This window comes from Taudactylus pleione, unplaced genomic scaffold (assembly GCF_031769625.1).
Source record: "Taudactylus pleione unplaced genomic scaffold, aTauple2 ptg000217l, whole genome shotgun sequence".
Lineage (NCBI taxonomy): Eukaryota > Metazoa > Chordata > Amphibia > Anura > Myobatrachidae > Taudactylus > Taudactylus pleione.
This window is the reverse complement of record NW_028284619.1, coordinates 1,421,572-1,446,465: the sequence shown is the minus strand read 5'-3', so window position 1 is coordinate 1,446,465 and position 24,894 is coordinate 1,421,572. Positions and strand designations below refer to the sequence as shown.

The following is a 24,894-nucleotide window of genomic DNA, read 5'->3' as shown; positions in this document are numbered from 1 at the left end:
CCCATTATAGATACGCCCCTGATACCACTACTCCCTGACTTGTCTCAAAATACAATCTCAACCTAATTTAGTCAGAGTTATTGTAAGACCAACAATTATCTGCATAAATATATCACTATAATAACGAAACCTCAATGACACTTGAACTCAGTAAGAACACAAAGACAGCATATTAAATTGACCTTAATATCACAAAGAAAGCCACAATGCATATTGAATAAATACAGGTAACAAAATGTCATAGAGAAACACAATTACAAAACAGGTTCCTAAAATAAATAGGAATAATGTAAAGCCAGTGGTGTCTCCTGAAAAAGCAGCCATGCTGCTGCCATGATTCTGGAATAAACTTATTTTTATGGATCAGTCTGTGACTGATAAGTCCACATTCTAGCCATCTTTCAGGCAGCAATTACTCAAAAAGTATGTGAGTTTTAAGTTTCTGTATTTATTCCTTCAACCGGGCTTCACCTAATACTTGGAAGGCATTAAGGGGCCTATTCATCATCACTTAATTTCTACAAAAGCAAGTGAAATTAACTTTTTCACCTGCAATTGTAGAAATTAAGTTATCGGGCCATTCATTAAGCAGGTAAAGCAGAAGATATCACAGAGATCTCCTGCTTACCTTCCTCTGGCGGAATGGCCCGCTGTCCCCATACACTAGTATCACAGATATCTCCTGCTTACCTTCCTCTGGCGGAATGGCCTGCTGTCCCCATACACTAGTATCACAGATATATCCTACTTACCTTCCTCTGGTGGAATGGCCAGCTGTCTCCATACACTAGTAGCACAGATATCTCCTGCTTACCTTCCTCTGGCGGAATGGTGCGCTGTCTCCATACACTAGTATCACAGATATCTCCTGCTTACCTTCCTCTGGCGGAATGGCCCGCTGTCCCCATACACTAGTATCACAGATATCTCCTGCTTACCTTCCTCTCCCGGAATGGCCCGCTGTCCTCATACACTAGTATCACAGATATCTCCAGCTTACCTTCCTTTGGCGGAATGGACCACTGTCCCCATACACTAGTATCACAGATATCTCCTGCTTACCTTCCTCTGGCAGAATGGACCGTCCCCATACACTAGTATGGGGTCAGAATTCATCAAGCTCCGAAAATACTATATTTTTGAAGATTGATTGCGGGAGCATTCCCCATCTTCAGATGGCGAGTGCTCCCGCTACCTGCTCTTTCCTTATGCCACAACTCCCCGTTAACTCCCCCAAATGCTCCTTGACAATCACACTGTGAGTAAAAAGTCACTGCATATGAGTTTGCTAATGTACTTTGATGCATGCGCAGTGTGACATAGACACATGCACGGTTTACTCTAGACACACAACTCAAAGCCGTAAACAGCGCCATTGAGTACAGCTCTGAATCAAGCCCAATATTCCCTCTCACATGTACAGACACACCTACACAATAGGGTTCATTTATTTTTGTCAGGATCAAATTAACCTACCAGTAAATGTTTAGATTTTGGGAGGAAACCAGAGTCACACAAACATTGGAGAACATGCACACTCTGCACAGTTAGAGCCTTGGTGGGAATCGAACCCAAGAATTTTGTACTGCAGGCAGTAATGATCACCATTACATTAACCGTGTTGCCCATGGTTGGTGTGATAGCATTACTGCCTCACAGCACTGAATTTTCATGTGAGGGCTATAATATGTATTATCCCTCAAATCACAATGGAATTGCATCAATAAATATTATCATTAACTCTATACCGGGTGCACTTTTCTATATTTCTGAATAGCTCACACTCTGGATAAGGTTGCAGACAGACTGGCACAGAGTGAGGAAGAAAGACTGGTGCAAAAAGGGGAAGTACAGAGAGACTGGCACAGACAAGCAAGTGCAGAGAGGTTATCACAGACAGGATAAGGGCAGATAGAGTGGCACAGACAGGGATAGGCAGGGTAGCAACTGTAGCAAAGACATCGGAAGGACAGAGAGGTTGGCACAGGCAGGTAACAGACAGAGTAGCTTTTGGAGACAGATGAAGGATATAGATGCTGGAACAGACAGCGGGAAGGGAGTGAGAATGTTACAAAGGTCTATCACAGACAGGATATGGTGATAGAAAAGGGACTGGAAAGCATGCTTACACTATTTGCCTTTCTGTCCTTTCTGCATGTGCAGGGCTCAATCACTGAGACTGCAGCGCAGTAGTGGAGGCAGGAGGTAGGCAGTAAATTATGTAATGATAAGATAAAAAAGAGATACAAGCGCTTCAACTCAAAAGTGTGACTTCCAGTACGCTGAGGTGGTCACCACACCCCAAATGTCATATATGAATAAAGTACTTGCGTTCTGTGCACACCCTCCGGGGTATGGAAATCAGTCAATCAGAAAAAAGTTCCAAAAAAGGAAATGTTTCTTCTCCCTTTAATACTTCAAATCCAAGGATTTTCCAGATGATAAAAAGTTTTCTATCCTAAAGTAACTTCTCCTCCATAAGGGTATATAGAAAAAAACATATATACATAGATCGTATATAGTGAAGTATTGTTTATTGTTTACACATAAAAATAATAATTCTAAAACCACCACACACATACATATAGCAGCGTATCAGATAGAGGGGGGTGTAGATGTCCACTCCAAATATGTCCACCCTTCACCTGGGTAGCCGCAAGCCAGGTGAAAGGTGGACATATTTGGAGTGATCCAGGCATCTATACCCAGGAGGTATCTAGGGTGAATCTTCTTAAATGCAATTGTGGGTTTGAGAGATCTACACCCCCCTCTATCTGATACGCTGCTATATGTATGTGTGTGGTGGTTTTAGAATTATTATTTTTATGTGTAAACAATAAACAATACTTCACTATATACGATCTACGTATATACCCTTATGGAGGAGATCTTACTTTAGGATAGACAGCTTTTTATCATCTGGAAAATCCTTGGATTTGAAGTATTAAATGGAGAAGAAACATTTCCTTTTTTGGAACTTTTTTCTGATTGACTGATTTCCATACCCCGGAGGGTGCGCCCAGAACACAAGTACTTTATTCATATATAGCAAATTATGTAGCTTTGGTTGGCCACTGACCTACTCCAGAAGAAAAGGACCAGCGTGGAGCTCACCAAATATATGACAGTCCCTAGTTTATTTTATTTTAAATATTACAAAACATTAGCCATGAAGGCCACTCAGTGGGGATAGAGCCCTCAGGCATTGGGCCCACCTGGAATTATCCCGGTTCCCCATTGGGCTAGTCTGACACAGATTATTCTAATGCAAAAGAGGTTGGGACTATTGGAGAGCATTGTACTGATGTTTTAACTACTTTATTGTCTAAAACTAAAAGCATGTTCAAAGGCAATAACTCCTGGATAAAGAAATCTATAAATTGAGATTTTTGTCATTATACTGTACATTTTTTTTAAATATCAGAGTCCATTAGACAATCTAGATGTTTTGTTTAATATGTTTAAAAAAAAAAAAAGTCTTTCCCTTTAATATCTGCTGTAGAATAACATAAGAGAATTTTTGCAGCAAAAGCTCTGAAATTGATCACTGTGTAATGAATCCCTTCTTCTGCGTGATGTGAACGTGTTGTGAATTGCTTTCCTCCTCTTTGCCTATAAGTCATTTTTCTGCACCTTCCTTCGCCGGGATTCGGATGTGTGATTTTCATGTCCTCTTTAATCTTTCAGTCATGCATCTCCTGACCAATGCTGAGACTGACAGCTACTAAATTGGTACAAACATTCACAATATTCCTGGTAGATATATTTTATACCCCTGTCAGTGTTGTGGCTGACAGGGTACTTTTATTACATTTTACTGATAATCAGACTGCATCTTGCCAGCAGCACAAGGAAGCCTGTCACAGTTTGTATAAATAAAAGTGTAAGAGTAAGGTGAGATCTATGTATAATACGCACGCACGCACGCAACACACACGCACACAATTATCACCATCAATGCGCACGTTCATCACACTATATTTGGTGCAAGAAGTGTCTAATAACTAGAGATGAGCGGGTTCGGTTTCCAGAGATCCAAACCCACCCGAATTGAGCAGGACCGAGTCGGATCCAAGCCGGCTCGGATGTTCCCGCCTTACTCGGATCTCTCAAATCGAGGCAAAACCATAGAGACGAAATCTCGCGGTTCGCGAGCTTTCGTCTCTATGATCAATGTAGTATATAAGGGACCACACGATGGACGACATTCACTCCGGCTATGGAGACTAAACAGGGAGGGTGGGTAGTGTAGGGCTGGGAGAGGTGCTGGTGCTGTCTGCTGTGTCCTGGGCTGGTGACTGCTGATCCATTCTGGGCTGGTGCCTGTGACAGCTGTCACTGTGCTGTCTGCTGTGTCCATCGGGGCTGTTGCTGATACATCTGGGCTGTCTGCTGTGTCCTGGGCTGGTGTTTTTCATGTCTGCTGTGTCCATCTGGGCTTGTGCAGAACTGCAGATACATCTGGGCTGGTGCTGTGTCCATCTGGGCCCAAGTTCTGGACTCAAAAAAAAAATAAAAAATATATATATATAGTAAAAAATGAAAACAATCAAAGTGTCTTTTATATTTTTCTGTGTGTGCGCGTGCGTGTTAGGCTTAACCACAGTACCGCACAAGATCCAGCCAGCAGCGCAAGTTGCAAGCTAATGCTGTCCGACTCCAGTCGTGATCAATCTGTGCTCTGGGCCCAAATTCTGGAGCATAAAAAAAATTCAAATCAATTGTCTGTTTTTCTAATAATTATCTGTGTGTGTGTGTGTGTGTGCATGCTAGGCTTAGCTACACAAGATACAGCAACGCAACCTAGTGCTGACCGACTCCAGTCGTCACCAATCTGTGCTCTGGGCCCAAGTTCTGGACCCGAAAAAAAAAAATAGTGTCTTTTGTATTTTTTTTTTCTGTGTGCGCACGACTGCACGTGTGTGAATTTTGTAACCGCACCTTGGCTACACTATTGGTGCTTGTGACACTGCTTCAAGACCGCAGAAAATATGGAGGGCTGTCACATGACAGGAGAGCAAGGCCAAGAACCACATGTTGTAGCTGCCACCAGCAGGCATCATGATAATGCAATGCCGTCAACTTCCTTGCCCTCTATGAAGGCCCATGCCTTCAATCCTCCAGGGTATCCCAACCATTATCTTTGCACAGTCCTCAACTCTATTAATAAATATATCAATCAGTTTTGAGCCAGCAAGCTGGATGCAACCTTTTGGCCCTTTAACTAGATGAAAAAAAATCAATATTATGAGCTGTGACGTAACCAAAATTGACTGGAAACGAGTGGAAATAAATGTTATTGAGGTTATTAATACTGTAGGAACAAAAAAATGCACATTTTACGTGCTATTAGCTGTTTTTTTTATTTTTTAAGAAAAAAATCCAGATCCAAAACCAAAACACGAAAACAAAACACCAAAAAAAAAAATCCAAAACCAGATTCAGATCCAAAACCAGAAGAGATCCAGATCCAAAACTAAAACCAAAACATGAGGGTCGGCGCACATCTCTACTAATAACACAATTCTTATTTAAGACTCAGTTCAACTTTACGTCAATACGGTCTCACTGACGGCTGCTAATTCGAGAAACCCCCCGGTAGAGCCCATTGCAAGAAAGAAAAATAAAGACATACATCAGGGTGTCCTTGGCGCCAATCTGGGTACTTCTCCACCCGAGCCGATATGGCAAATATAGTAATTGGGTTAGTTGGGGTCATGAGCACTGGGACAATGTAGGGGTGCAGCACTGCAAAACCAGCAGTCTGGATATGTAAAGAATGATAATCCGGGTCAGCTTATGATGTAAATAATTACTATCATGGTACAATACATGCCTCGTGTGTGATTAGAGTAAGGTTAACTGATGTCCCCGTTTCAAAATAGAAGAGTTGCTAGGAGAAGAGATTAGAAGAATCATTAACAAGAAGTATGTTAGTTCTGAGCTATATAAAACCCATTGGAGGCATAAAAGAGAGAGATAAGATCACTACCTGGCTCCCCCAGAGACCATTCAGGTTTCACCAATGTGGTAAACTAAAATGTATAATGTGTCCACACACATAACAACCAACATCTATGTCCTGGGGCATTAGTTATCCCAAGGAACTCTCCAAGGGTTCGACCTTTCCATCCTTCCATCCTTTGATACCAAATACTGTAAGTTCTATTGTCAGCTTGTGCACATTCGTAGCTTTGACTCTTCCATGAAGCCCAGGCTTTGCTCCAGACCTCTTACTACCTTTGAACTGTTATGTCTCAGACAGTCTTCTACTAAGGGCCAGGTGACCACCTTATGGGCCTGATTCAGAGGTGGCCGTACTGCCAAAGTTTGTGCAGTTGAGCGATAATTTGCTACTGTGCATAGACAAAAAGCCTTGTGAAACCCCTATGGCGCAGGTGTCCCCCTGAGTGTTTGTGGAGTCCGCTTCTGTGTACGGAGGCGCTGAAATTAGAACCGCCGAAGCAAAGCCATGGACATTCCTTGGCTCTGACTGGGAGGTGGCCTGAAGTGAACACAAAAAAGGCTGTCCCATGGGCATGTTGGGGGAGTGTCACCAATGTGCCAGTGAACGTTGCTGCATTCCCACACTCACAGCCACAGAAACCATGTTTAGCCACAGTTCAGTGTTGATGGTGCTCTGATGATGGCGTGATCAGAAGCACCAGCAGAGCTACACTTTCCATGGACATTGAAAGTGGGAGCTCGCATAGTCCGGCACACGCTAGTGCACAAGGGGAAGACGGAAACTAGCATTTGCATATTACAGCCGCTGCAATGCAAAAATCACTACCGCAGCTACATCTGCATCCACCTCTCAGTCAGGCCCTATATGAAAACTCTATTTTCCTGATTCCGAGGACTGAGACCCACAGGTGAGGGCCTGGGAGATAGGCTACGTGGAACCATTGGACAACGAGGACCGGGAGGTTATAAGATATGGTGCCACTTTCAGTTCTTTATGTGTACATATAAAAGAAAATGCTTATAAGCTGCATTATAGATGGTCATTTTGTCCTTTCTTGATTACATACGTTTTTAGCATATGTCCCTGATAGCTGCTGGAGAGGATGTTCTGCGGCTGGTACATTTTGTCATATATGGTGGGATTGTCCTAAACTGATTCCCACTTGGAAGAGTGTCTGTCGATTATTGTCCACCCTCCTAAACCTGGGGTTCCCTCTTTTTTCTTCCTCCCGCCACTTGATTTCCCTTTCGCCACTAAGTATTAGAACAAGCTGATTCAACATGTCGCCTTGGCGACCACATGTCAGATACCTTTGTCTGGCGGCAGCCAGTCCCCCCCACACACATTTGCTATGTATACCAAACAGAATATAGGACAAGTATCTTACGTAACTCCTCAAAAGCCTTCTCTAAAGTCTGGGAGGAATACTTACCGCAACACTGAAGCATCAGAGGTCCATGCCACAAGTGACTGTCACGTGGCTGTTGGGACCCGGAAGAAAACGCAGGAGCCCCTGCTGCCGCCGGGAGAAGATAAGTGTCCACTGGGCCACCAGGGACAGTTTGTCAACAGTTCGTCATGTCGACATATCATCCATGTAGACATGATGAATGTTGACATGGTCACTGTTGACACTTCGACCATGTCGACGTGTTGTATGTCAACAGTTTGTCGCGCTGACTAGATGACTGTTGACAAATCATACTGCATCCATTTGTAAATGCTGGGGGCTTGATTAGAGTAAGAGAAACCAATGGTGTACATCTGTGTGTCTGAATGTGCAAGGACTGGGATGCCCAATTTGTGCGTCTGTAGATAATGTGCTACTACCTGGTGCATTTTTAGATGCCATCATCAGTCACAACATTGAAATTTTCACCAGCCTTATGGTAGGTGCAGATTTTCCATCTGAGAATGGCCCTAATGTGAGCTGTAAAGCGTATATATATATATATATATATATATGCAACCATTTCAGTGACATACCCATAACTCACCCATAAGAGGGACAATCTCTGCCTCTGAATAGCCACCTTCCAGTCATTGCCCAGGAACGCCCAATACAATTCCAATACATTTCTAATATTGTGTGTCTCAATCACAACTGCACCTCTGTGCGCACACACAGTGTAACGTATGCACCATAGGAATTTCGGAATCGGTATGATATCCTGGCTGGCGCATGGCCGGGAGTTCGAATCCCAGCAGCGGCAGCCCGACAAACCAGCAGAGCCTGGCAGCAGAAGCCCGACAGCGCTGGAAATCCTGATCGTCCTAAGGTAAGTATCTACTAACCTAACCCCCTAACCCTAACCCTCCTTAGGGGTGCCTAACCCTAACCTCCCCCCCTGTGACTAACCATAATCCCACCTCTAAGTGCCTAACCCTAACCCCCCCCTTCCCTGCTGTCTAAACCTAAGTCCCCCCCCGGGGGTGCCTAACTCTAGCCTATCCCTAACCCTCCCGGGGGGGGTACCTAACCCTAAGTCCCCCCCGGGTGCCCTAAACCTAACCGCCCCCCCCCACGGCTGTCCGCTCGTGGCGCCCGGCATTCCTTAGATCGGGATATAGACGCCTGGCATTTCACCCTCACCGGGATATGACAGTCGGGAAGTATACCGGAATTTCAAGGGGCAGTTGCTCAATGCCGTGAACTTCAGCATTGTGTGCTACTGAGAATCAGGCCTAAACTCTATACTGCGTGAAGGTGCAGAGAGGGCACAAAGGCCAAAATCTGCAAAGCCACTATATTCTTCCTCAACACTATGCACAATATGCACAATACAACGAACATTTTCCTGTTGCGTGTGCCTCTGTCTCCTGCTGCTCTGTAGGAGTATGCGCTGAATGTACTGCTATCTAGAAGACATGCTGCCCTGGGCATTACGCACGGTCATGTTGCTCCCCGTATTTGCAGAAAACAGCCACTCGTCCTTACTGCTGGCTGCTGCTTGGACTGTACTGACTTTCCAGGGTGTTCCATGCCACCAGTTATGTCTCATCACCTCCTGTGCAGTAAGATCATGGTCTCAGCACCAGAATCTCTGTCATCCAGTCCAGAGAAGGGGCGGCAATCAATGTAATGTGCTAGCTGTGATGGTTTATGTTTAAACTGCAGGGAGCAGCCACTGGGTCAGGCACCAAGTGACTCCTGAGAGGAGAAAAGAATGCTCCCTGTCACTGATGGGAGAGAGAGTGTATCACTGTCAGCAATAATATACCCCTTACGTTTCATATGACTGACACTTGTACCTCCTAATCTCCAAGTACAGAGTACAGCTACTAATAAGTACAGCAATCCCTCCAAGATGCAGGACAAGCATGTAGAACTGTGGGCTGGTCAAGATACTCTCCTGCTCTATATGCACCAATAGCCAAGTGCACTTACACCCCCCGATGAAGACATGGAACATACACAGTTCTTTAAATAAAAAATAAACCCATAGATTAAATGATGTCATTGATGAGAATAAGCCCCCTGGCACATTATGACATTATGCCCAGCGGAGGGGTAGGTGCAGCCGATGCTGCAGGTTATTGTCATTTACTAATACAGTTGCCTGACAGCTGTGGCTATGTTTGTACCACAAAGTAGGGATGGGACATCAACCTTCAATGTTTAAAAACATTGATGGCGTTCAACTGGTGTTTGCCTGTCATCGGTAAAGTGTCAATAGTGTATATGACACTGATGGGTTAATATCGATGTTGACCATTTGATTGTCCAACCATACCACTAGCAGCTTGCTTTGTCTGCATATCAACCGATTGTGGTAGCTGATTGCTGCTCACACTGCCATAGGCTGTCTTTCGCGGCTAATTAATTCTGTCCCTTTAACTGGTAGGGGAGACTGGTAACTGGGGATTTCTGTACCATATATGGCCAGTTATTGGGGCATGAAACTTTCTATAACAATATACAGTATAGCTGGCAATGGGCTATATCTTCATGGTAGGCAGTGGGTGGTATCCATAATATATGACTGCCATCCAGAGGTATATTCTAATTGGCAATTAGAATATCCTTCTGGGATATACAGCTGGCAATTGAAAAATCTGAGTTTTATATTATTACTATGCCCTATTCAAGGATGAATACTCGGTTTCCTAACCTAGAATATAAGTATGAAAGTAGACATGTGTGCGGACCCCCATGTTTTGATTTTGGTTCTAATTCATCATCGTGTTTTGGTTTTGGCAAAACCACCCTCAAGTGTTTTGGTTCGGATTCGGTTTTTTGATTCCTTAAAAGTAGTTAAAAAAATGTGATAAAAATAGATTTTAAAAAAATCAATAAATCATGTAATTTGGACCTGTTTATGCAATCCCAAATCCGAGTTCCGAACTGACTGCAGTACTGAACCGGGACTCGATCCGACTCAGGACCCCGAAGTGATTCCGTACTAGGGGGTAAATTTAATAAAGTAAGAATATTTAGAAGTGGATAGCAACCAATCAGATTCTAGCTATTATTTTCTAGAAGGTGCTAGATAAACGTTAAGTAGAATCTGATTGGTTGCTATAGACAACATCTCTACTTCTGAAACTCTTACTTTAGTAAATTTACCTCTAGGACTCAGGACCTGATTCAGACTTGCTCGCTAGCAAGCGATCACTCATTGCTGGCGATGTTTGCAAATGTGCGCATGCGTATAGTTTGCAGTGCGCGTGCGCAAACTAGTACGAATGATCGGATGCGCTCGCTCGCCCTGCAAAGACAGCCCAGTGGAATGAATGACAGGAGAGGCCGTTTGTGGTTGGCAACAGGGGCAGGGCAGTAGTAACGGGGGAGTAGAGTTGCGGATGCAGGCGTGCCTGAGTGTTTAAACGCTGTTTCAGAGGCGTGCATAATTAACAGCCAGCGTCATTAGTACACGTCACCTGGTTGAATTATACACTGAAGTGATCGCAGTGCTTGCGGCGGGGTATAGTCAACCTCAAGCGCTGCAAGCACATCTGATGGTGCTCGATGTAGCAATGTTTTCATGCACTTCCTGGAGATGACGTGCGCAAGTGGGCATCTACTGAATGGCTATTGGGCGTCTACTTACGCAAAGTGATCGCTCGCCAAGACATAGTGGGCGTGCTAATGCCTTGCCGAGCGATCACCTGCCTTGCTGGGCGTGCGCTGGATTTGCATGCGCTGGGAGCGAGCGATCACATCTAGCGAGCGGCTCTGAATCAGGCCCTCAATTCGACTAGGAACCCCTAAGTTCGAGTGTATTCGTATTTCAGGAAAACCAAACTACACATCTTTATAGGAAAGTATATTTTTTAGCTTTAATGCTTATTCACTTTTATTCTGCAATAAGTACAGTACATTTATTTTCCCCAAAGCAAGCATGTCAGCCCTATATTGCTTTGTTGAACTGTGCATGAAACACTACGAATATTATTTTGGCTATAACAGTAAGCCAAGTGAAAGGTTTGGCGATGAGAATGCTGCTTATCGCATGATCTAGCTGTCTGACAACAACAAATCTAGAATCCAGGGGATTTGAGAGGAAAAAGGACTCTGGCACTTAAGCAAAATCCTCCAAGTCAGAAAGCGGAACCCTCATTTCTGTATAAACTAAGGAGTTTTATTGATGTGTAGTATCCAGATTAATGTATTGGAAAAAGCAGATTGGTCCCATTTGCACTGTTGTAAAACACATTAAATTATGCAGGTGCTTGAGGGCCCCCGCCGCAGGAGGCACTGGCCAGTCACATGTCCTTAAACATACAGAGTATGCATTTTCTGTACAGCTTATATACGTGACTATGAACAGTGAAAAGAAATTATTTGAACCCATGTAAGTACTGGCGGTTAATGGGAATGTAACACCCTGAAAATGATGCCTTTGTCACTAATTCCATCTTTTACAATACCCAATTGCAGAATTAAAAAACACAATGCTTCCCTTACCTTTTAATTTTCCCTTTCAGCGTATCCTCCCCAGTTCAGCGACAAGGTTATTTCGCTCTCACAGAAGGCATTGGACGGTAGAGAGGCCATAACCCCTGCCTTTTTCTGGAATATAGATTTTTCCATTAAATGAAAACAAATACAGACATATATTTATTTTTGAAAATTGGGAGCTGTCATTTTTTTAAATTTAGACACTTGGTAAAAAATATATTTTTTTACCAAGTGTCTAAATTTAAAAAAATGACAGCTCCCAATTTTCATATAGAACCCCCCCGCCGCCCCCCAAAAAAGGGTAACATTTCACTTATAAATGGAATCTAATTTAAAAAGTAACATTCCCAGGTGTTGGAGATGTTTCCCTGCACTGTATGATTTTCTTATATTTTTATACAAGATACAAATCTCACATTTAAAAAAAAAAAAATCAGTAGTACAAGTAGGGGGTGGGAATACATAAAAAGAACAAAGAAAGGAGGGTGGGGGGGTGGGGACAGTTCAGATTCAAAAACATACATTAGAAGATGAATTTAAATTTGTTTATTATTATTATTATTATTATTATTATTATTATTACATTATTTATATAGTGCTTTTCTCCAATAAGTCTCAAGGCACTTTACAGTGCTGTAAGCAAGCTGAGTCTGTAAGCATTACAGTACAATGGTAACAAAAGACAATAGAATGCACTGTGAAAGCGCTTGAACATACCAGAATGCACTTACGATAAGTTGCAGTAACACAGCTGGTACCAGACAATGGACAATGGCAGTGTTGGTATACAGAGTAGGTAACTCTTTGGTGCCGCTACTGTATAGGTCCAGAAACATATGCTCAATCAAGTCAAGATCTGGTACACTAGAGTTCACGTTATAGACACAAGGAATAAACAGGAGAATAGTCTTGAACAAAGCCAAGATCAGGATCACGGTAAGTCCAAAATAAGCCAAAGGGAATCAGAAAGAGAGTAGTTTTGAACAATGGCAAGGTCAGGATACTGGGAAGTCCAGGGAATGAGCAGAGAATACTTCCGAATAAGCCAAGGTTATACACAGCCAGGGATACAAATGAGATAACAGATTAATAAGATATAATAAGGATATATCCAACAAAAATTGATATAATAAACATGCAATGATCAAAAATCTCTGAGGTGGACATTAGTAGCCGGAATCCTCTTTAAGACGAAGTGAGGAAGTGGGGTCCCCAGGCACATTAGACCATACAAGGTTGGATCCATCAGATTCATGCCACTTAGACCGCATGACCAATGGGCTGGAAGCGGAGGTGGAATATGGGAGGCCCAAGGTCTCCAGCTTAAAGGAAAATTGATGTGTAGATATCATTTTATGAATGGACGATGGACATTTTGGTGGCAATCAAGATATGACCTAGGACATTTCTATCATGTTTAGGGAATTTATTAGGGTATAGGTTGATGAGAGAGAATTGATGGATTAGACAGGATTTGAGCAATTAATGCAGAAGCCTCATTTGGGAACAGTTACACCAGCATATCTGAAACTGAGTAGTTGTGTTGAGTAAGATATAGTCTATTTAAAGTTTTAGATATAATGTATAAAGCAGATATTTATTCCACCTTTACTACTCCCCTGATGTCAGTCTGTACAGGATGGCTGAGGGTGTTCACTGTAAAGAGCCCCTTGTCTAAGTGATATCCGTCATCCCGGTGGTGTATTGCATTATACTTGTGTATATACAGCTATAACATTAAAACCACTGACAGGTGAAGTAAATAACATTGATTATGTCATTACAATGGCACCTGTCAAGGGGTTGGATATATTAGACAACAAGTGAGTACGTGTCGAAAGTAGGAAAAGTGGGACAAATTGTGATGGCTAGACGACTGTGTCAGAGCATCTCCAAAATGGTAGGTCTTGTGTGGTGTACCTGGTATGGAGTGGTTAGTACCTACAAAGAGCGGTCCAAGGAAGGACAACTGGAGAACTGGCGCAGGGTCATGGGTGCCCAAGGCTCATTGATGTCCGTTATGGTACCGAAGGCTAATCTGTCCTATCGCACAGAAGAGCTACTGTCACCCAAATTACTGAAAAAGTTAATGCCAGCTAGGACAGAAAGGTATCAGAACACACAGTGCTTTCCAGCTCAATGTGTATGGGGCTCTGTAGCTGCAGAACGGTCAGAGTGCCTATGTTGACCCCTGTCCACCACCTACAATGGGCACATGAGCATCAGAACTGGACCATGGAGAATAGAAGAATGGAAGAAGGTGGGTACGAATCCCCAGACAGCATACAGTAATAGTCTTGGAGAGTGCATCTGCCCGAGGAAGTGGGGGTAATCTGCGAAGCACATCGAAAGGGACACCAGAGTGAGATAATATTTAATTGTCTTTATACTTTATTTTTAACTGGTGGTGGTAAACAGGTTGGGGTTAAGCTGTCCTAGAAGGCTGTAGGGCACATGCCTAATAGGGCACAGGCTTGCATGAATTAAATGGCTGCACAAGCTTAAGGCTCAACCTATTAGTGGCCGCCCTAGGGGCATTGGTGGCACAGTGGTCTCTAAGAGCAAATGTCCTGGTGGTTTAATGGGGCCTGAATTACAATAACTAAAATTACCTGCTCCATGAAGTATAGGAGTAACTCTGGACAATTGTGCCTTGATTTAGGGTGTCTTTTGTCCTCAACAATGTGCCTCTTCCGAGCAGAGTCTTCTATTTTGGATGTGGAGCTTCTTCTTTTCTTCTGGGCGGCATCCTTATTTTTTGGGATCTGTTCTCTGATCCCTCTCTGTTGTCAAATTGGTGCACCACCTTGGAGCTGCCAAATATATGCCATGGTTGGTCTGCCATGGCAAGCCTTGATTAGCTCATCAGGCAAACACTGATTGGTTTATAGTGAAAACAGCTTGGATTCGCTTTCTAATGGACCAGACACTTTAATGTTACCCAACGACATCACCATCGCCGACCACTGCAGAATGGGTAAGTCCCTACCTCTCTCCTTTATAAATTGTATCCACTTCTCCGTAGTAGCTCCAGCCCCTTTGGGGCCAACTGCCACAAGGTAAACATGGGTGAATGCACAGAAGTGTATAACTTTATATGTATGAATGAGTGACTTGTAGTAAACAAATACATTATGTAGATTTGTGAATTAAAACACGGGCTGCAAGGATCCTGCCAGTTTGCATTGGTTGTGTATTAGATTTTTTTTTTTATTATTATTTCAGCAGGAAATACTCAGTCACACATTACTTTGTAATATAACTTCAGTGGAAATCCAGGGCAGTTCTTTATAATGAATTTTATTGGTATAAATGTAAATTTAATTTGTTGGAATCAATTGTTCTTTAATAATAACTTGATTAATTTGGAGCTAGTCCTATTGAAGTAATGCTCAGAAAATGTTAAATAAAACCGAGCTAGGTCATGGAAATATCCCAGAGGCATTGTAACAGATTTTATAATATGTGGCAAAATAAGCAGAAATCCAGCCAATAATTGAGAATTAATTGTCTCCAGTGGATTGCGATCACCTCACTCGGGTCCATTTATCTCCCTGCATTGAGAAGCTGCTCCAATATTTTGAAGATTACAGTAAATGTCAAACATTCCTGATTTGTCTTGGAAGTGAAAAACTTATATCGGTATAGTTGTATAGTTTCAAAGAGCAGAGTGTTTTCCTATTCCACAACACTTAAGCTAGCTACAAACAAGAACGATTTTTCCATCGAACCAACAAATGATTCACTTTTCTGCCAATGGAAGCTTCTCATATCGGCGGTACACACTTGCTCCTTAAAATAATTTTTGCACTTTTGTGCTGGCTTTGCTGGGAATAACTTTTTATTTCTTTATCCCCCTCCCCAGGGAAAATAGGGCTATGATTTAGTAGCAAATTCAATTAAATATCTTTATGTAAAAAGAGAAAAATCACAACCCATAGGATACACCTTTCCTGGATTCGCCCCTTACCTTTACACAATTGGCAACTAGTACTTTTCAGCTATATGTGTTCTTTTCTCAAGGTTTCCGACATATCAGTGTAGACATAATGACTGTCAACAAAACTGTCGACAAGTCATACCACACCCAGGAGCAATGGTATGTACGTTTCTTAAAACTTTTTCCTCACTAACATTTTAGGAAAGTCTACAACAATCATCTTTCCAATAGGTATTCTATATTTTTACCTTTAATAAATCTAACCAAAATCAGGACTAGAAGTAACAAATACATTAATCTGTTTTGCAGCAATCTCTTAGTTTGAGTGTGGTATATTTTGTCGACATTCCTAATGTCAACATAAAAAAAGACGACATGGTCGTAATGTCTACATTCATCAAGTTGATATTGATGAAAAGTTGACAAAATGTCCCTGGTGGTTTAGTGGTGACTTACCTGGTGCGGCGGGTACGGTACCTCCAGCTGTGCCTCCCCTAGTGCCTAACCTTAACCTCCCCTCCCTTTGACTAAACCCCTAACCGTTCCCTTAGTGCCTAACCTTCTTCCCTGTAATCTAACCCCTAACCCTCCCCCTAGTGTCTAACCCAAATCTTCCCTCCCGTAGACTGACCCCTAACCTTCCCTCCCATGAACTAACCCTCCCCTAGTGCCTAGCCATAAACTTCCCTCCTGTAGCCTAACCCTAAACCTCCCCTAGTGCCAACCCTAACCCACCCCACCTGTAGCCTAACCCCTAACCGTCCCTATAGTGCCTAACCCTAACCTTACCTCCCATAGCCTAACCCTCCCCCTAGTGCCTAACTTTAACCCTCCCATAGCCTAAACCTCTCCCTAGTGCCTAGTCCCAAGTTATCCTTCCCTCTTGTAACCTACCGCTAACCCTCCAGTGCCGTTCCGTGCAGAATGTCAGCATTGTCTCAACATTCTGCAGATGCCGTCATGTTCAATCTTGACAATGTCGACGACATAACTATCAACATTGTGGTGATGACATTATGACTACATCCCCTTAGATGTACATTATATGACAGGCATGATTCAGGTATACCATGCATTTAACAAGGCTTTTTTCTACCATCCAGGTCTTTATAATAAAGGGACAGAAACAAATGCCAAACAAGGATAACGGGCTTAGCGTTACAGTGTTTAGCAATAGATTCTGGATTGGGGAGCTTCTATCTCAGCACCTTGGTGTTATTTCAAAGTGGGCAATTAAAATCAGGGTTCTATAGTTTCCTCTCACATTCCAAAAACATACAGTAGTGTGAGTTTAGAGAATTTAGACTATAAGCTCCCGTGGTGCAGAATTGATGTGAGTAATTAAATATTATCTGTAAAGCTCTGCGGAATAAGTTGTACTCTAAAAATAAAGGTTAATGATAAAAGTAAAAAATAAATATTAGCTAAGGGTGTGGTACATAATGTCGACATTGCCAGAATGTTGTCAAGATTCTGGCATTATGGTACATTTTGGGATGCAAGTTCTGATATGGATTTTTTGTGATTTGGATTTTTTTTTTTAGCTCTTACCAATATAAACTTTGCCCTGAGCCCACCATTCCTTAAAGCAGCCCAGTCTACTGTGCATGGAAATCCCTGTGATGTCATACGATGATGTAATGAAAATGTATTACAAGTGAGGATGTTCACAGCATTTTAGCATTTAACACACATTGTAACACCACTGTGAAAGGTTCCCATTACCGTGACTGGATCCTCAGGCAGCGGTTGAGCTAACATTTTGTGATGTAGGTCACTGATGGGACCATTGTATAAGACCCTTGGTTCACTTGCTGTGCATGAAAAATGGTGGATTGGTAGATAGGAAATAAGCAAAGTTTGCCAGTTATCCCCATCTCCCAGAATATATTTACTATTAGACAGTAGCCATTATAACAGTATTATCGTGGTCCATCGATGACTGCTACCACTGACCTCTCTGCACAGATCTCATTGTTTTGGCTGTAAATTATTATACTTACAGAATTGAATGAAAATCGCAGGTTTTGCTTGCACTTTACATTCTTGTCAGCCAGTGGCAGAACTACTGTAGGTATCTGCAATGGGACTCAAAGGTGCAGCCCCCTGCGTCCTGCGCCCTGGATGGCTGCGTCGATCACACACCTCTAGTTATAGCTCTGGCTGTAGCATGATGACTTGAGACTGATTTCCATTCTAAACCTCTTTTCCTATTGATTTATACCTGTATGTTGTGTAAGTATATCTGATTGCCCTGAAATGTGGGATTAAAGTTCAGATTGATATGACCTTTTTTTTTATAAGGTTTCTGCAAAATCCATCCAGTTGATAAAAAGATAGACTAGCTTACATAAAGTATATAAAACTTCATTAACAAAAAAATTCCTCTGAAAAGCACATATAGCACATTCTAAAATATCGATTGTCATGGAACTTCTCAAGATGGCAGCAATTACAGCGGACCATAATCCTTTCCTGTAACCATTATTTATATTTTTGCCATTTTCACCCAAATCAAGTATCGCCATGTAAGAACTTACTTGCCTACACTCCCGGAAGTTGCTGGTGGCCCCAGATTTTTTGGGTACCCCCTCCCCCCCGGAAGTGTAGGCAGATCTCCCGTATCCTGCCCACTTCCTAGTAAAGCAGGCAGGATGGGGATATTTAATGGGGAATTTGCGGGTCCGTAGGAAAAGGGAAGGGCTAATTGACGCAAACTGCATAGTTTAGCCCCGTCGCCTCCTCACAAACACCCAAATTTCTGCATTTTCCTGGAAAGGGGTGGGGCCTAATTACATCTACAGTCTGGCCCCACCCTTCAAACCAGCCAGCAGCATCTCCTCTCCGGGTTGCTCCCATAGAGGAGTTTTACAAAGTCGGTAAGTATGGGTAAGAATGATAAAAAAAACCCTAGTTAAGTGTTTGTGTCACTTTAACGTAGACAAATTCTCAAATTACTTCCAGACTATCACAAAAATCACAATATAGATGAGTCTACCGCTTCTCGGATACGCAGCCAACGATGGACCTAACACATCAAACAAAGACAGTGAGAGAGTGCATGTAGTGTAGTAGATTAGCACATATTCTTACAATATCTAGGTAATATCAGATATCTAGCTTATCTGATTCCGCAGTATTGGGTTATTTTCATCATCAAATTCCAGTCTAATGGTGATTCTGAAAGATCTACACACCCCACCCAAAAACAATAAATAAAAAGGACAGGGAACTTTAATCTCAGACAAACAAATGAACACCCATACTGTACATTGATATAAATTCATTTTGCCTATCTAGTCTGTGCAGTCCCAACAGAAAAGAGTCACTATTATATCTAAGGCTGGAAGAGAGCGCTACATGGCATTGCCTTCTCCTAGGGATTGTTCCTGGTCCCAATCACTTCTGAAGTGTAAAAGTAACACTGTGGGGGGCTGCTCTATGCATTTCAAATATGACTTCACCAGGACTGTGGCCTCCCATCACTCAATAGGAACCTTTAATAGTAAACTCAATCCAGTAAATCCATCATTACAAACAAAAATGTACAATATGATCTCATATACTTAATTCATTGGTGCACTTAAACAAAATGTTTGTTTGCAAAGCTTAATTGCCCCCACTCCAAAGGATTATTTGATGGCACCATTTGTAACATGATGTGACACATGGTGGGATATTAGTAAAAGATCATGTTTGGGATGTTCTGCATAATGTAAATGATATCATTAGTTATGACACTTGTCAGCTGACCTTAGGATAGATGCCATCAGATAATTATTGGGAGTTGGGGTACTTAAGCTTTTTGTGCAACCTTAATGACAACATCTCCTATGTGTTTTGTAAGCTTTTTCAGGTATATTTTCCTCTGTGTGTTTATTTCCTATAATAAACTGTGTAAAAATCTTAAGTTATAAGGATTACAGTTGTCTTTTATTTTTTATAGACAGAGCCCTTACTGTCTCAAATGTTAAATAGTTTATAAACCCATTTAGATTTATGCTGCAAACATACTTGCAGTTCAAAGTCCTTTATAGAAAATCGCATCATTAACTGGTAATATCTTCTTGTGCAGCAATGATATCACCTCCTACAGTGGGAGCTTTCTGATATAAGCTTCCTGTAACACTGTCAGCCTCTATAGAAATAGTTCAGCTGTTCTGTCAGCTTCTGCTATATGATATATGTACAGTATTCCTGCTATATATGTCTAATAGAGTGGGTATCAGCTTTAACCAAGCATGGATGCTTTCAAAACTAAACAGTATATTTACTAAACTGCTGGTTTATAGAAGTGGAGACGTTGCCCATAGCAACCAGTCAGATTTTACTTATCATTTTTCTAGCACCTTCTAGAAGATAATATCTAGAATCTAATTGGTTGCTATGGGCAACATCTCTACTTGTATATAAATCCGCACTTTAGTAAATATACTCCTAGGAGAATTAACAAAATATACCTCTAGGACAGAGGTTCCCAAAACACGGTCCTCATGGCTCCCCAACAGTTTAGGTTGAGCACAGGTGACTTAATTAGTACCTCGGTCAATTTGATTTAACCACCTGTGCTCAACCATGGATATCTCTAAAACCTGAACTGTTGGGGAGCCTTGAGGACCGTGTTTGGGAACCTCTGCTCTGGGAGAATTAACAAAACTTACATAAACTTTTTAATAGTTAAGTTTTGTTAAGTCTGTAGGGTATATTTACTTTGGGTTTTCAAGGTTGCCAATTCTGTGTGGTTTTGCCAACAGGATTTAAAATTATATTAAATGTAAAACCAGGCATGTTTTGCATTCAATATTGTTACTGTTTTAAATTACACAGTCAAAACCTTGTTTTGTGTTAATATTTAAAATATACATAATCATGTTTACATAGTTATGGTGCATACACACGGTCAGATTTTTCTTCAGATCTGAACGATAATGATTTAAAAAATCATTCAATCGTTCATATCTGAAGGAAAATCTGACATGTCTGAACGATGAATGATGAACGATGCGCGTTCCCGATGGTCAGATAACGATATCTGACATCTGATGTGTTTGCAGTCAGATTTGGATGATTCCATTTATTTTAATGCAGTCAAAAATCGTTCATAGTTCAAATCGTTCAAATCATTGGCCAAATTGTTCAGATCGTTCAATCGTTCATCTGGCACATCTGACAAATCTGACCGTATGTATGCTCCATTAGACATCCAAATTCAATAAACTATTATTTATTTATCTATATTTGATGTTTTGGTTGTACTTTGTTAAAAAGAAGTAAATATGTTTAGATATTTATATTGATTTTTATTTGCATATTTGGCGCCATCCAGTGGCCAAATCCCAGTGGAACGGCTCTCTTTTATTCTTAAGTAACCTTATAACAAGCAAACACTACTTTGACGTTTGTATAATCTAATTAATTACCAGTTTCATGTCAGTCTACTCATTCTTTCTATATCTGTGGTTCTAGTCAGCACACGACATGCACTACATATACTATTTCTTTTGTACAGTGTTACAATATTACAATTTTACTAGTGCTCTGCTAGCAACATGAATTACCTTATCTATGGACAGTTAAGCCAATCAGATTTTCGATGTAGACCAACCAAAATCTGTCCGATTTATATCAAGTTATGATCAGGCAGGCAAAAATCAAAAACATGTCCGTTTTAACACCTAGGGCTAAATTTACTAAGCAGCATTATTCAAAGCCATGTCTTTTTCAGTGAGTTCGGCCACTCTATTCAAAGGGGCAAGAATATTAAATGCTAAACATGCCTGGTTTTCTATTTCATATTATTGTCCCTTTAAATCCAGCAAAATTGCTGCTTTTTAAATTTAGTTCCTAATGTTTAGTAAGGTGAATTTGTGAACTGTTACATAATTTCTTAGTAAAAAAAAAAAAAGACAATAAAATGTTACATTTGAATAATTTCTGTATAGAAAATTTGTAAAAATTTTGGGAACGTTTCGGAGGTGGAGATTTATTAAATTAACCTTAGAGGAAAAGACTAATGATTCTGCCAAGGTCATAAATGAGTCTCATTCCCAGATGTACAGAATTACTAGTAGCTACTGAAATGTCAACTTTTTTCTGTTTTAAAGAGTTGGAATTACTAATTCTTTTTTAAACAATGTTTTTAATTGATATTTTCAAAAGACGTGTACATATTAGGATGGGTAGACATAGTACTGTAACTAGATAATATTATAAACAGAAACCTTGGTAGCAGGGTACATAGAAAATGAATAAAACAATAATATGCATATGTTCAATCAAAGACCAAACAACAGAAGGCCCCGCGAAAACTCAGTTGCCCATTGGTCATAATGATTAAACATAAAAGGAACCAAGACTAGAGTAAATTATGGGAATTATAATCGGGGCAAGTTTTCTTTTTTAAATAACAAAATCCTGTGGCAATTGTACATATCCAAGATACGTAATGAGAACATGTGAAGAAAAATATCTGTCTTGGGATGTAAGAATTAAAACATATTCAACAAACTTCTGAACGTCTCTAACCCATTGTTGTTGAAGGTTGCCGCCTGCTAAGAGCCAATGCGGATCCCATTTGTACATAGTATCCATTACCTTTATTAAATAAACCTGATTGCCTTGGCCAATGTCAATGTCAGATTACATGATTTGAAAGCATAAGGGCAAGAACTCCTATTCACCGGAGAGAAGTGGGGACGTCCAGAACCCTTATAAATGATTAAAGGGTTAGGGAGGCCTGTGTTTGAATGTACCAGTATTTGATCATAACAATCTGTTCAGAGCATTCAGATTCTAAGAACACAAGGTGTCAGCCATACAAACCAGTTTAGCTTTAAGCTTCTGTACGCTGCCTCTTCCTTATTCTAAATGTCTAAGCTTGCAGTTTCTAACTTGTTGGTATATTCAATAAAGATAAAAGTGACAATGATTTTATTTTATACAGTATATCGTATTATTTGTATGTTTATTGTGTATTATTATGTGATTTTTTTTGTAAAGAATAAGAAGGGCGCCATTTCAGCTATGACCTCACATTTTTCTTAATTACCTAACAGACATAATAGTCTGTGTGTAAATAATGACTGTTTTCTATGCTTAAAAAAATAAATGAATACAAGGAATCATAAAGAGGATCTCTCCTATATTTATTTTTCTGTTTCAGATCCCGAAATAGTGAATGGCATTTATTGGTCTGAGGCACTAAACAAGGTGTTTGTTGATAACTTTGACCGCGATCCATCCCTCATATGGCAATATTTTGGAAGTGCGAAAGGATTTTTTCGTCAGTATCCTGGTAAGAGGTCAATCATCTAGCAAATGATTACAGTAGAATCCTTTTTTTTAAAATCTGTAAATATTTTGTATTACCTTTCTGATAATTAATACTGAGATTAATACAGGGCCGGTTTAAGGACCTAATGGGCCTGGAGCTCAAAATGTTCAAGGGCCTATACTGAGAAAGGAAGGAGCTGTGACCATTGCTGTGCAGGTGTGACCAGTGCTGTGTGGGTGTGACCAGTGCTGTGTGGGTGTGACCAGTGCTGTGTAGATGTGACCATTGCTGTGTGGGTGTGACCAGTGCTGTGTGGGTGTGACCAGTGCTGTGTAGGTGTGACCAGTGCTATGTGGGTGGTGCTAGAGCCAAGTGGGCGTGTACATCCCTACACTAACAGCCACACTGTCTCCCTAAATACATAAAAATATTACTTATGAGTTATATGGCCGACTGTGTGGCCAGTTGGTCATCATCATGCTATCATGATGGTGGGGCCTCTTTTTATGTGGAGGCCTGGAGCTGTAGCTCCATCCGCCCCATTGTTAATCTGGCTCTGGAGACGTACAGTACTTTGCTCAGACATTACTATAATAGTACAGTGGTTCTCAATCAAGTTTCACATAAGTACCACGATGGCAGCCCATTTCTGTTATCTGTACAGTACCCCCATTTGCAATGCAATAACATTTTCAATCTATCATTGTTGTTAGATAAAATGTTTAGATGCTGCTATACAATATATATTAATATGTCTCCTATATAAAAGCAATAAATATGTTATAAGCCAGATTTTTTTTAAAAAGACACAAGAATAGAATGAACTGTACATATATATTTCTCAGATACTACAATTTAAGAAGAATGTAAAAGTGATAATAGTCCACATTTTTTACTTTTATCAGGGTCCTAATGTGATGCATTCCTGTCCTTTTTGGATGTCCCACCCAGAACCGATTCGCCATTACAGAAAACTTTTCAAGTAGCCCTGAAAATCATAGCAAGTACCCCTGGAGGTACTATAACCCCAGGTTGAGAACTACTGCAATAGTCCAATAAATTTATATGGTAATCTGCTCACTAGGGACATTGGCCCTCATTCAGAGGCGTCCGCAAGAAGCGATCGCTCTCTCTGAATGAGGGCGCCCGCCTCTTGGTCGCTAGCTAAGCTTGGTCGCTACCACCCACAGGTTGATGGTCTCGATGGTCAAGACCATCGCGACCATCGGGGCTTGCGATGAGACCCTAAGGTTGGATCTCGGCAATCGCAAGCCCCAGGGAGCTTCCTGCTCTGATCGAGCAGGAAACTCCCCACTGACATCACTGCTGATGTCAGTGCGGCCACCCACAAAATGGCAGGCGTTCGCTTGGGAACGCCTCCGTTTGTGTAGCCACCCCCCCGCCACGCCTACTAAACGGGCCGAGCTGTCGATCAACATCGACAGCCGGCCCTTTTGTAGTGAGCTCCGGAGCAAGAGAGTTTCTCTCTCGCTATGGGGCTTGCGCAGTGTGGCCGGTGCACGTTTGTAGGACCAAAACATCAACCCGGTTGCGAGCGCTCAACGATTGCGACCGGGTCTGAATGAGGTCCATTGTTTTTAGGGTTTATTTATACTATTTAATTTCACCACAGCTCCCACTGACATCAATAAATGTATGACGAGAAATTAGGTTATCTTTGCAGAATGACTATAGCCAATTTTACTGAACATTTAATTGGACATCTTTGGAAACTTATGCTAGAAAAGGGTAGTGTTGCCGAGGCCAAAGTTAGGGTGGTACAACCAGTAATGATGCCCAGGCAGTTTGGC

The 24,894-nt window shown here is 41.4% G+C and overlaps 1 protein-coding gene across 3 annotated transcripts in view; it reads left to right on the top strand.

Annotated features, from left to right (window-relative positions):
- Window positions 1-24,894, top strand: part of CACNA2D3 (calcium voltage-gated channel auxiliary subunit alpha2delta 3) — a 1,120,348-nt gene that overhangs the window by 498,277 nt on the left and 597,177 nt on the right. For all 3 annotated transcript variants that reach the window (XM_088478672.1, XM_088478674.1, XM_088478673.1), the window contains exon 7: window positions 22,973-23,104. In XM_088478672.1, coding sequence (XP_088334798.1) covers window positions 22,973-23,104 — 132 coding nt within the window. The remainder of the gene's footprint in view (window positions 1-22,972; window positions 23,105-24,894) is intronic.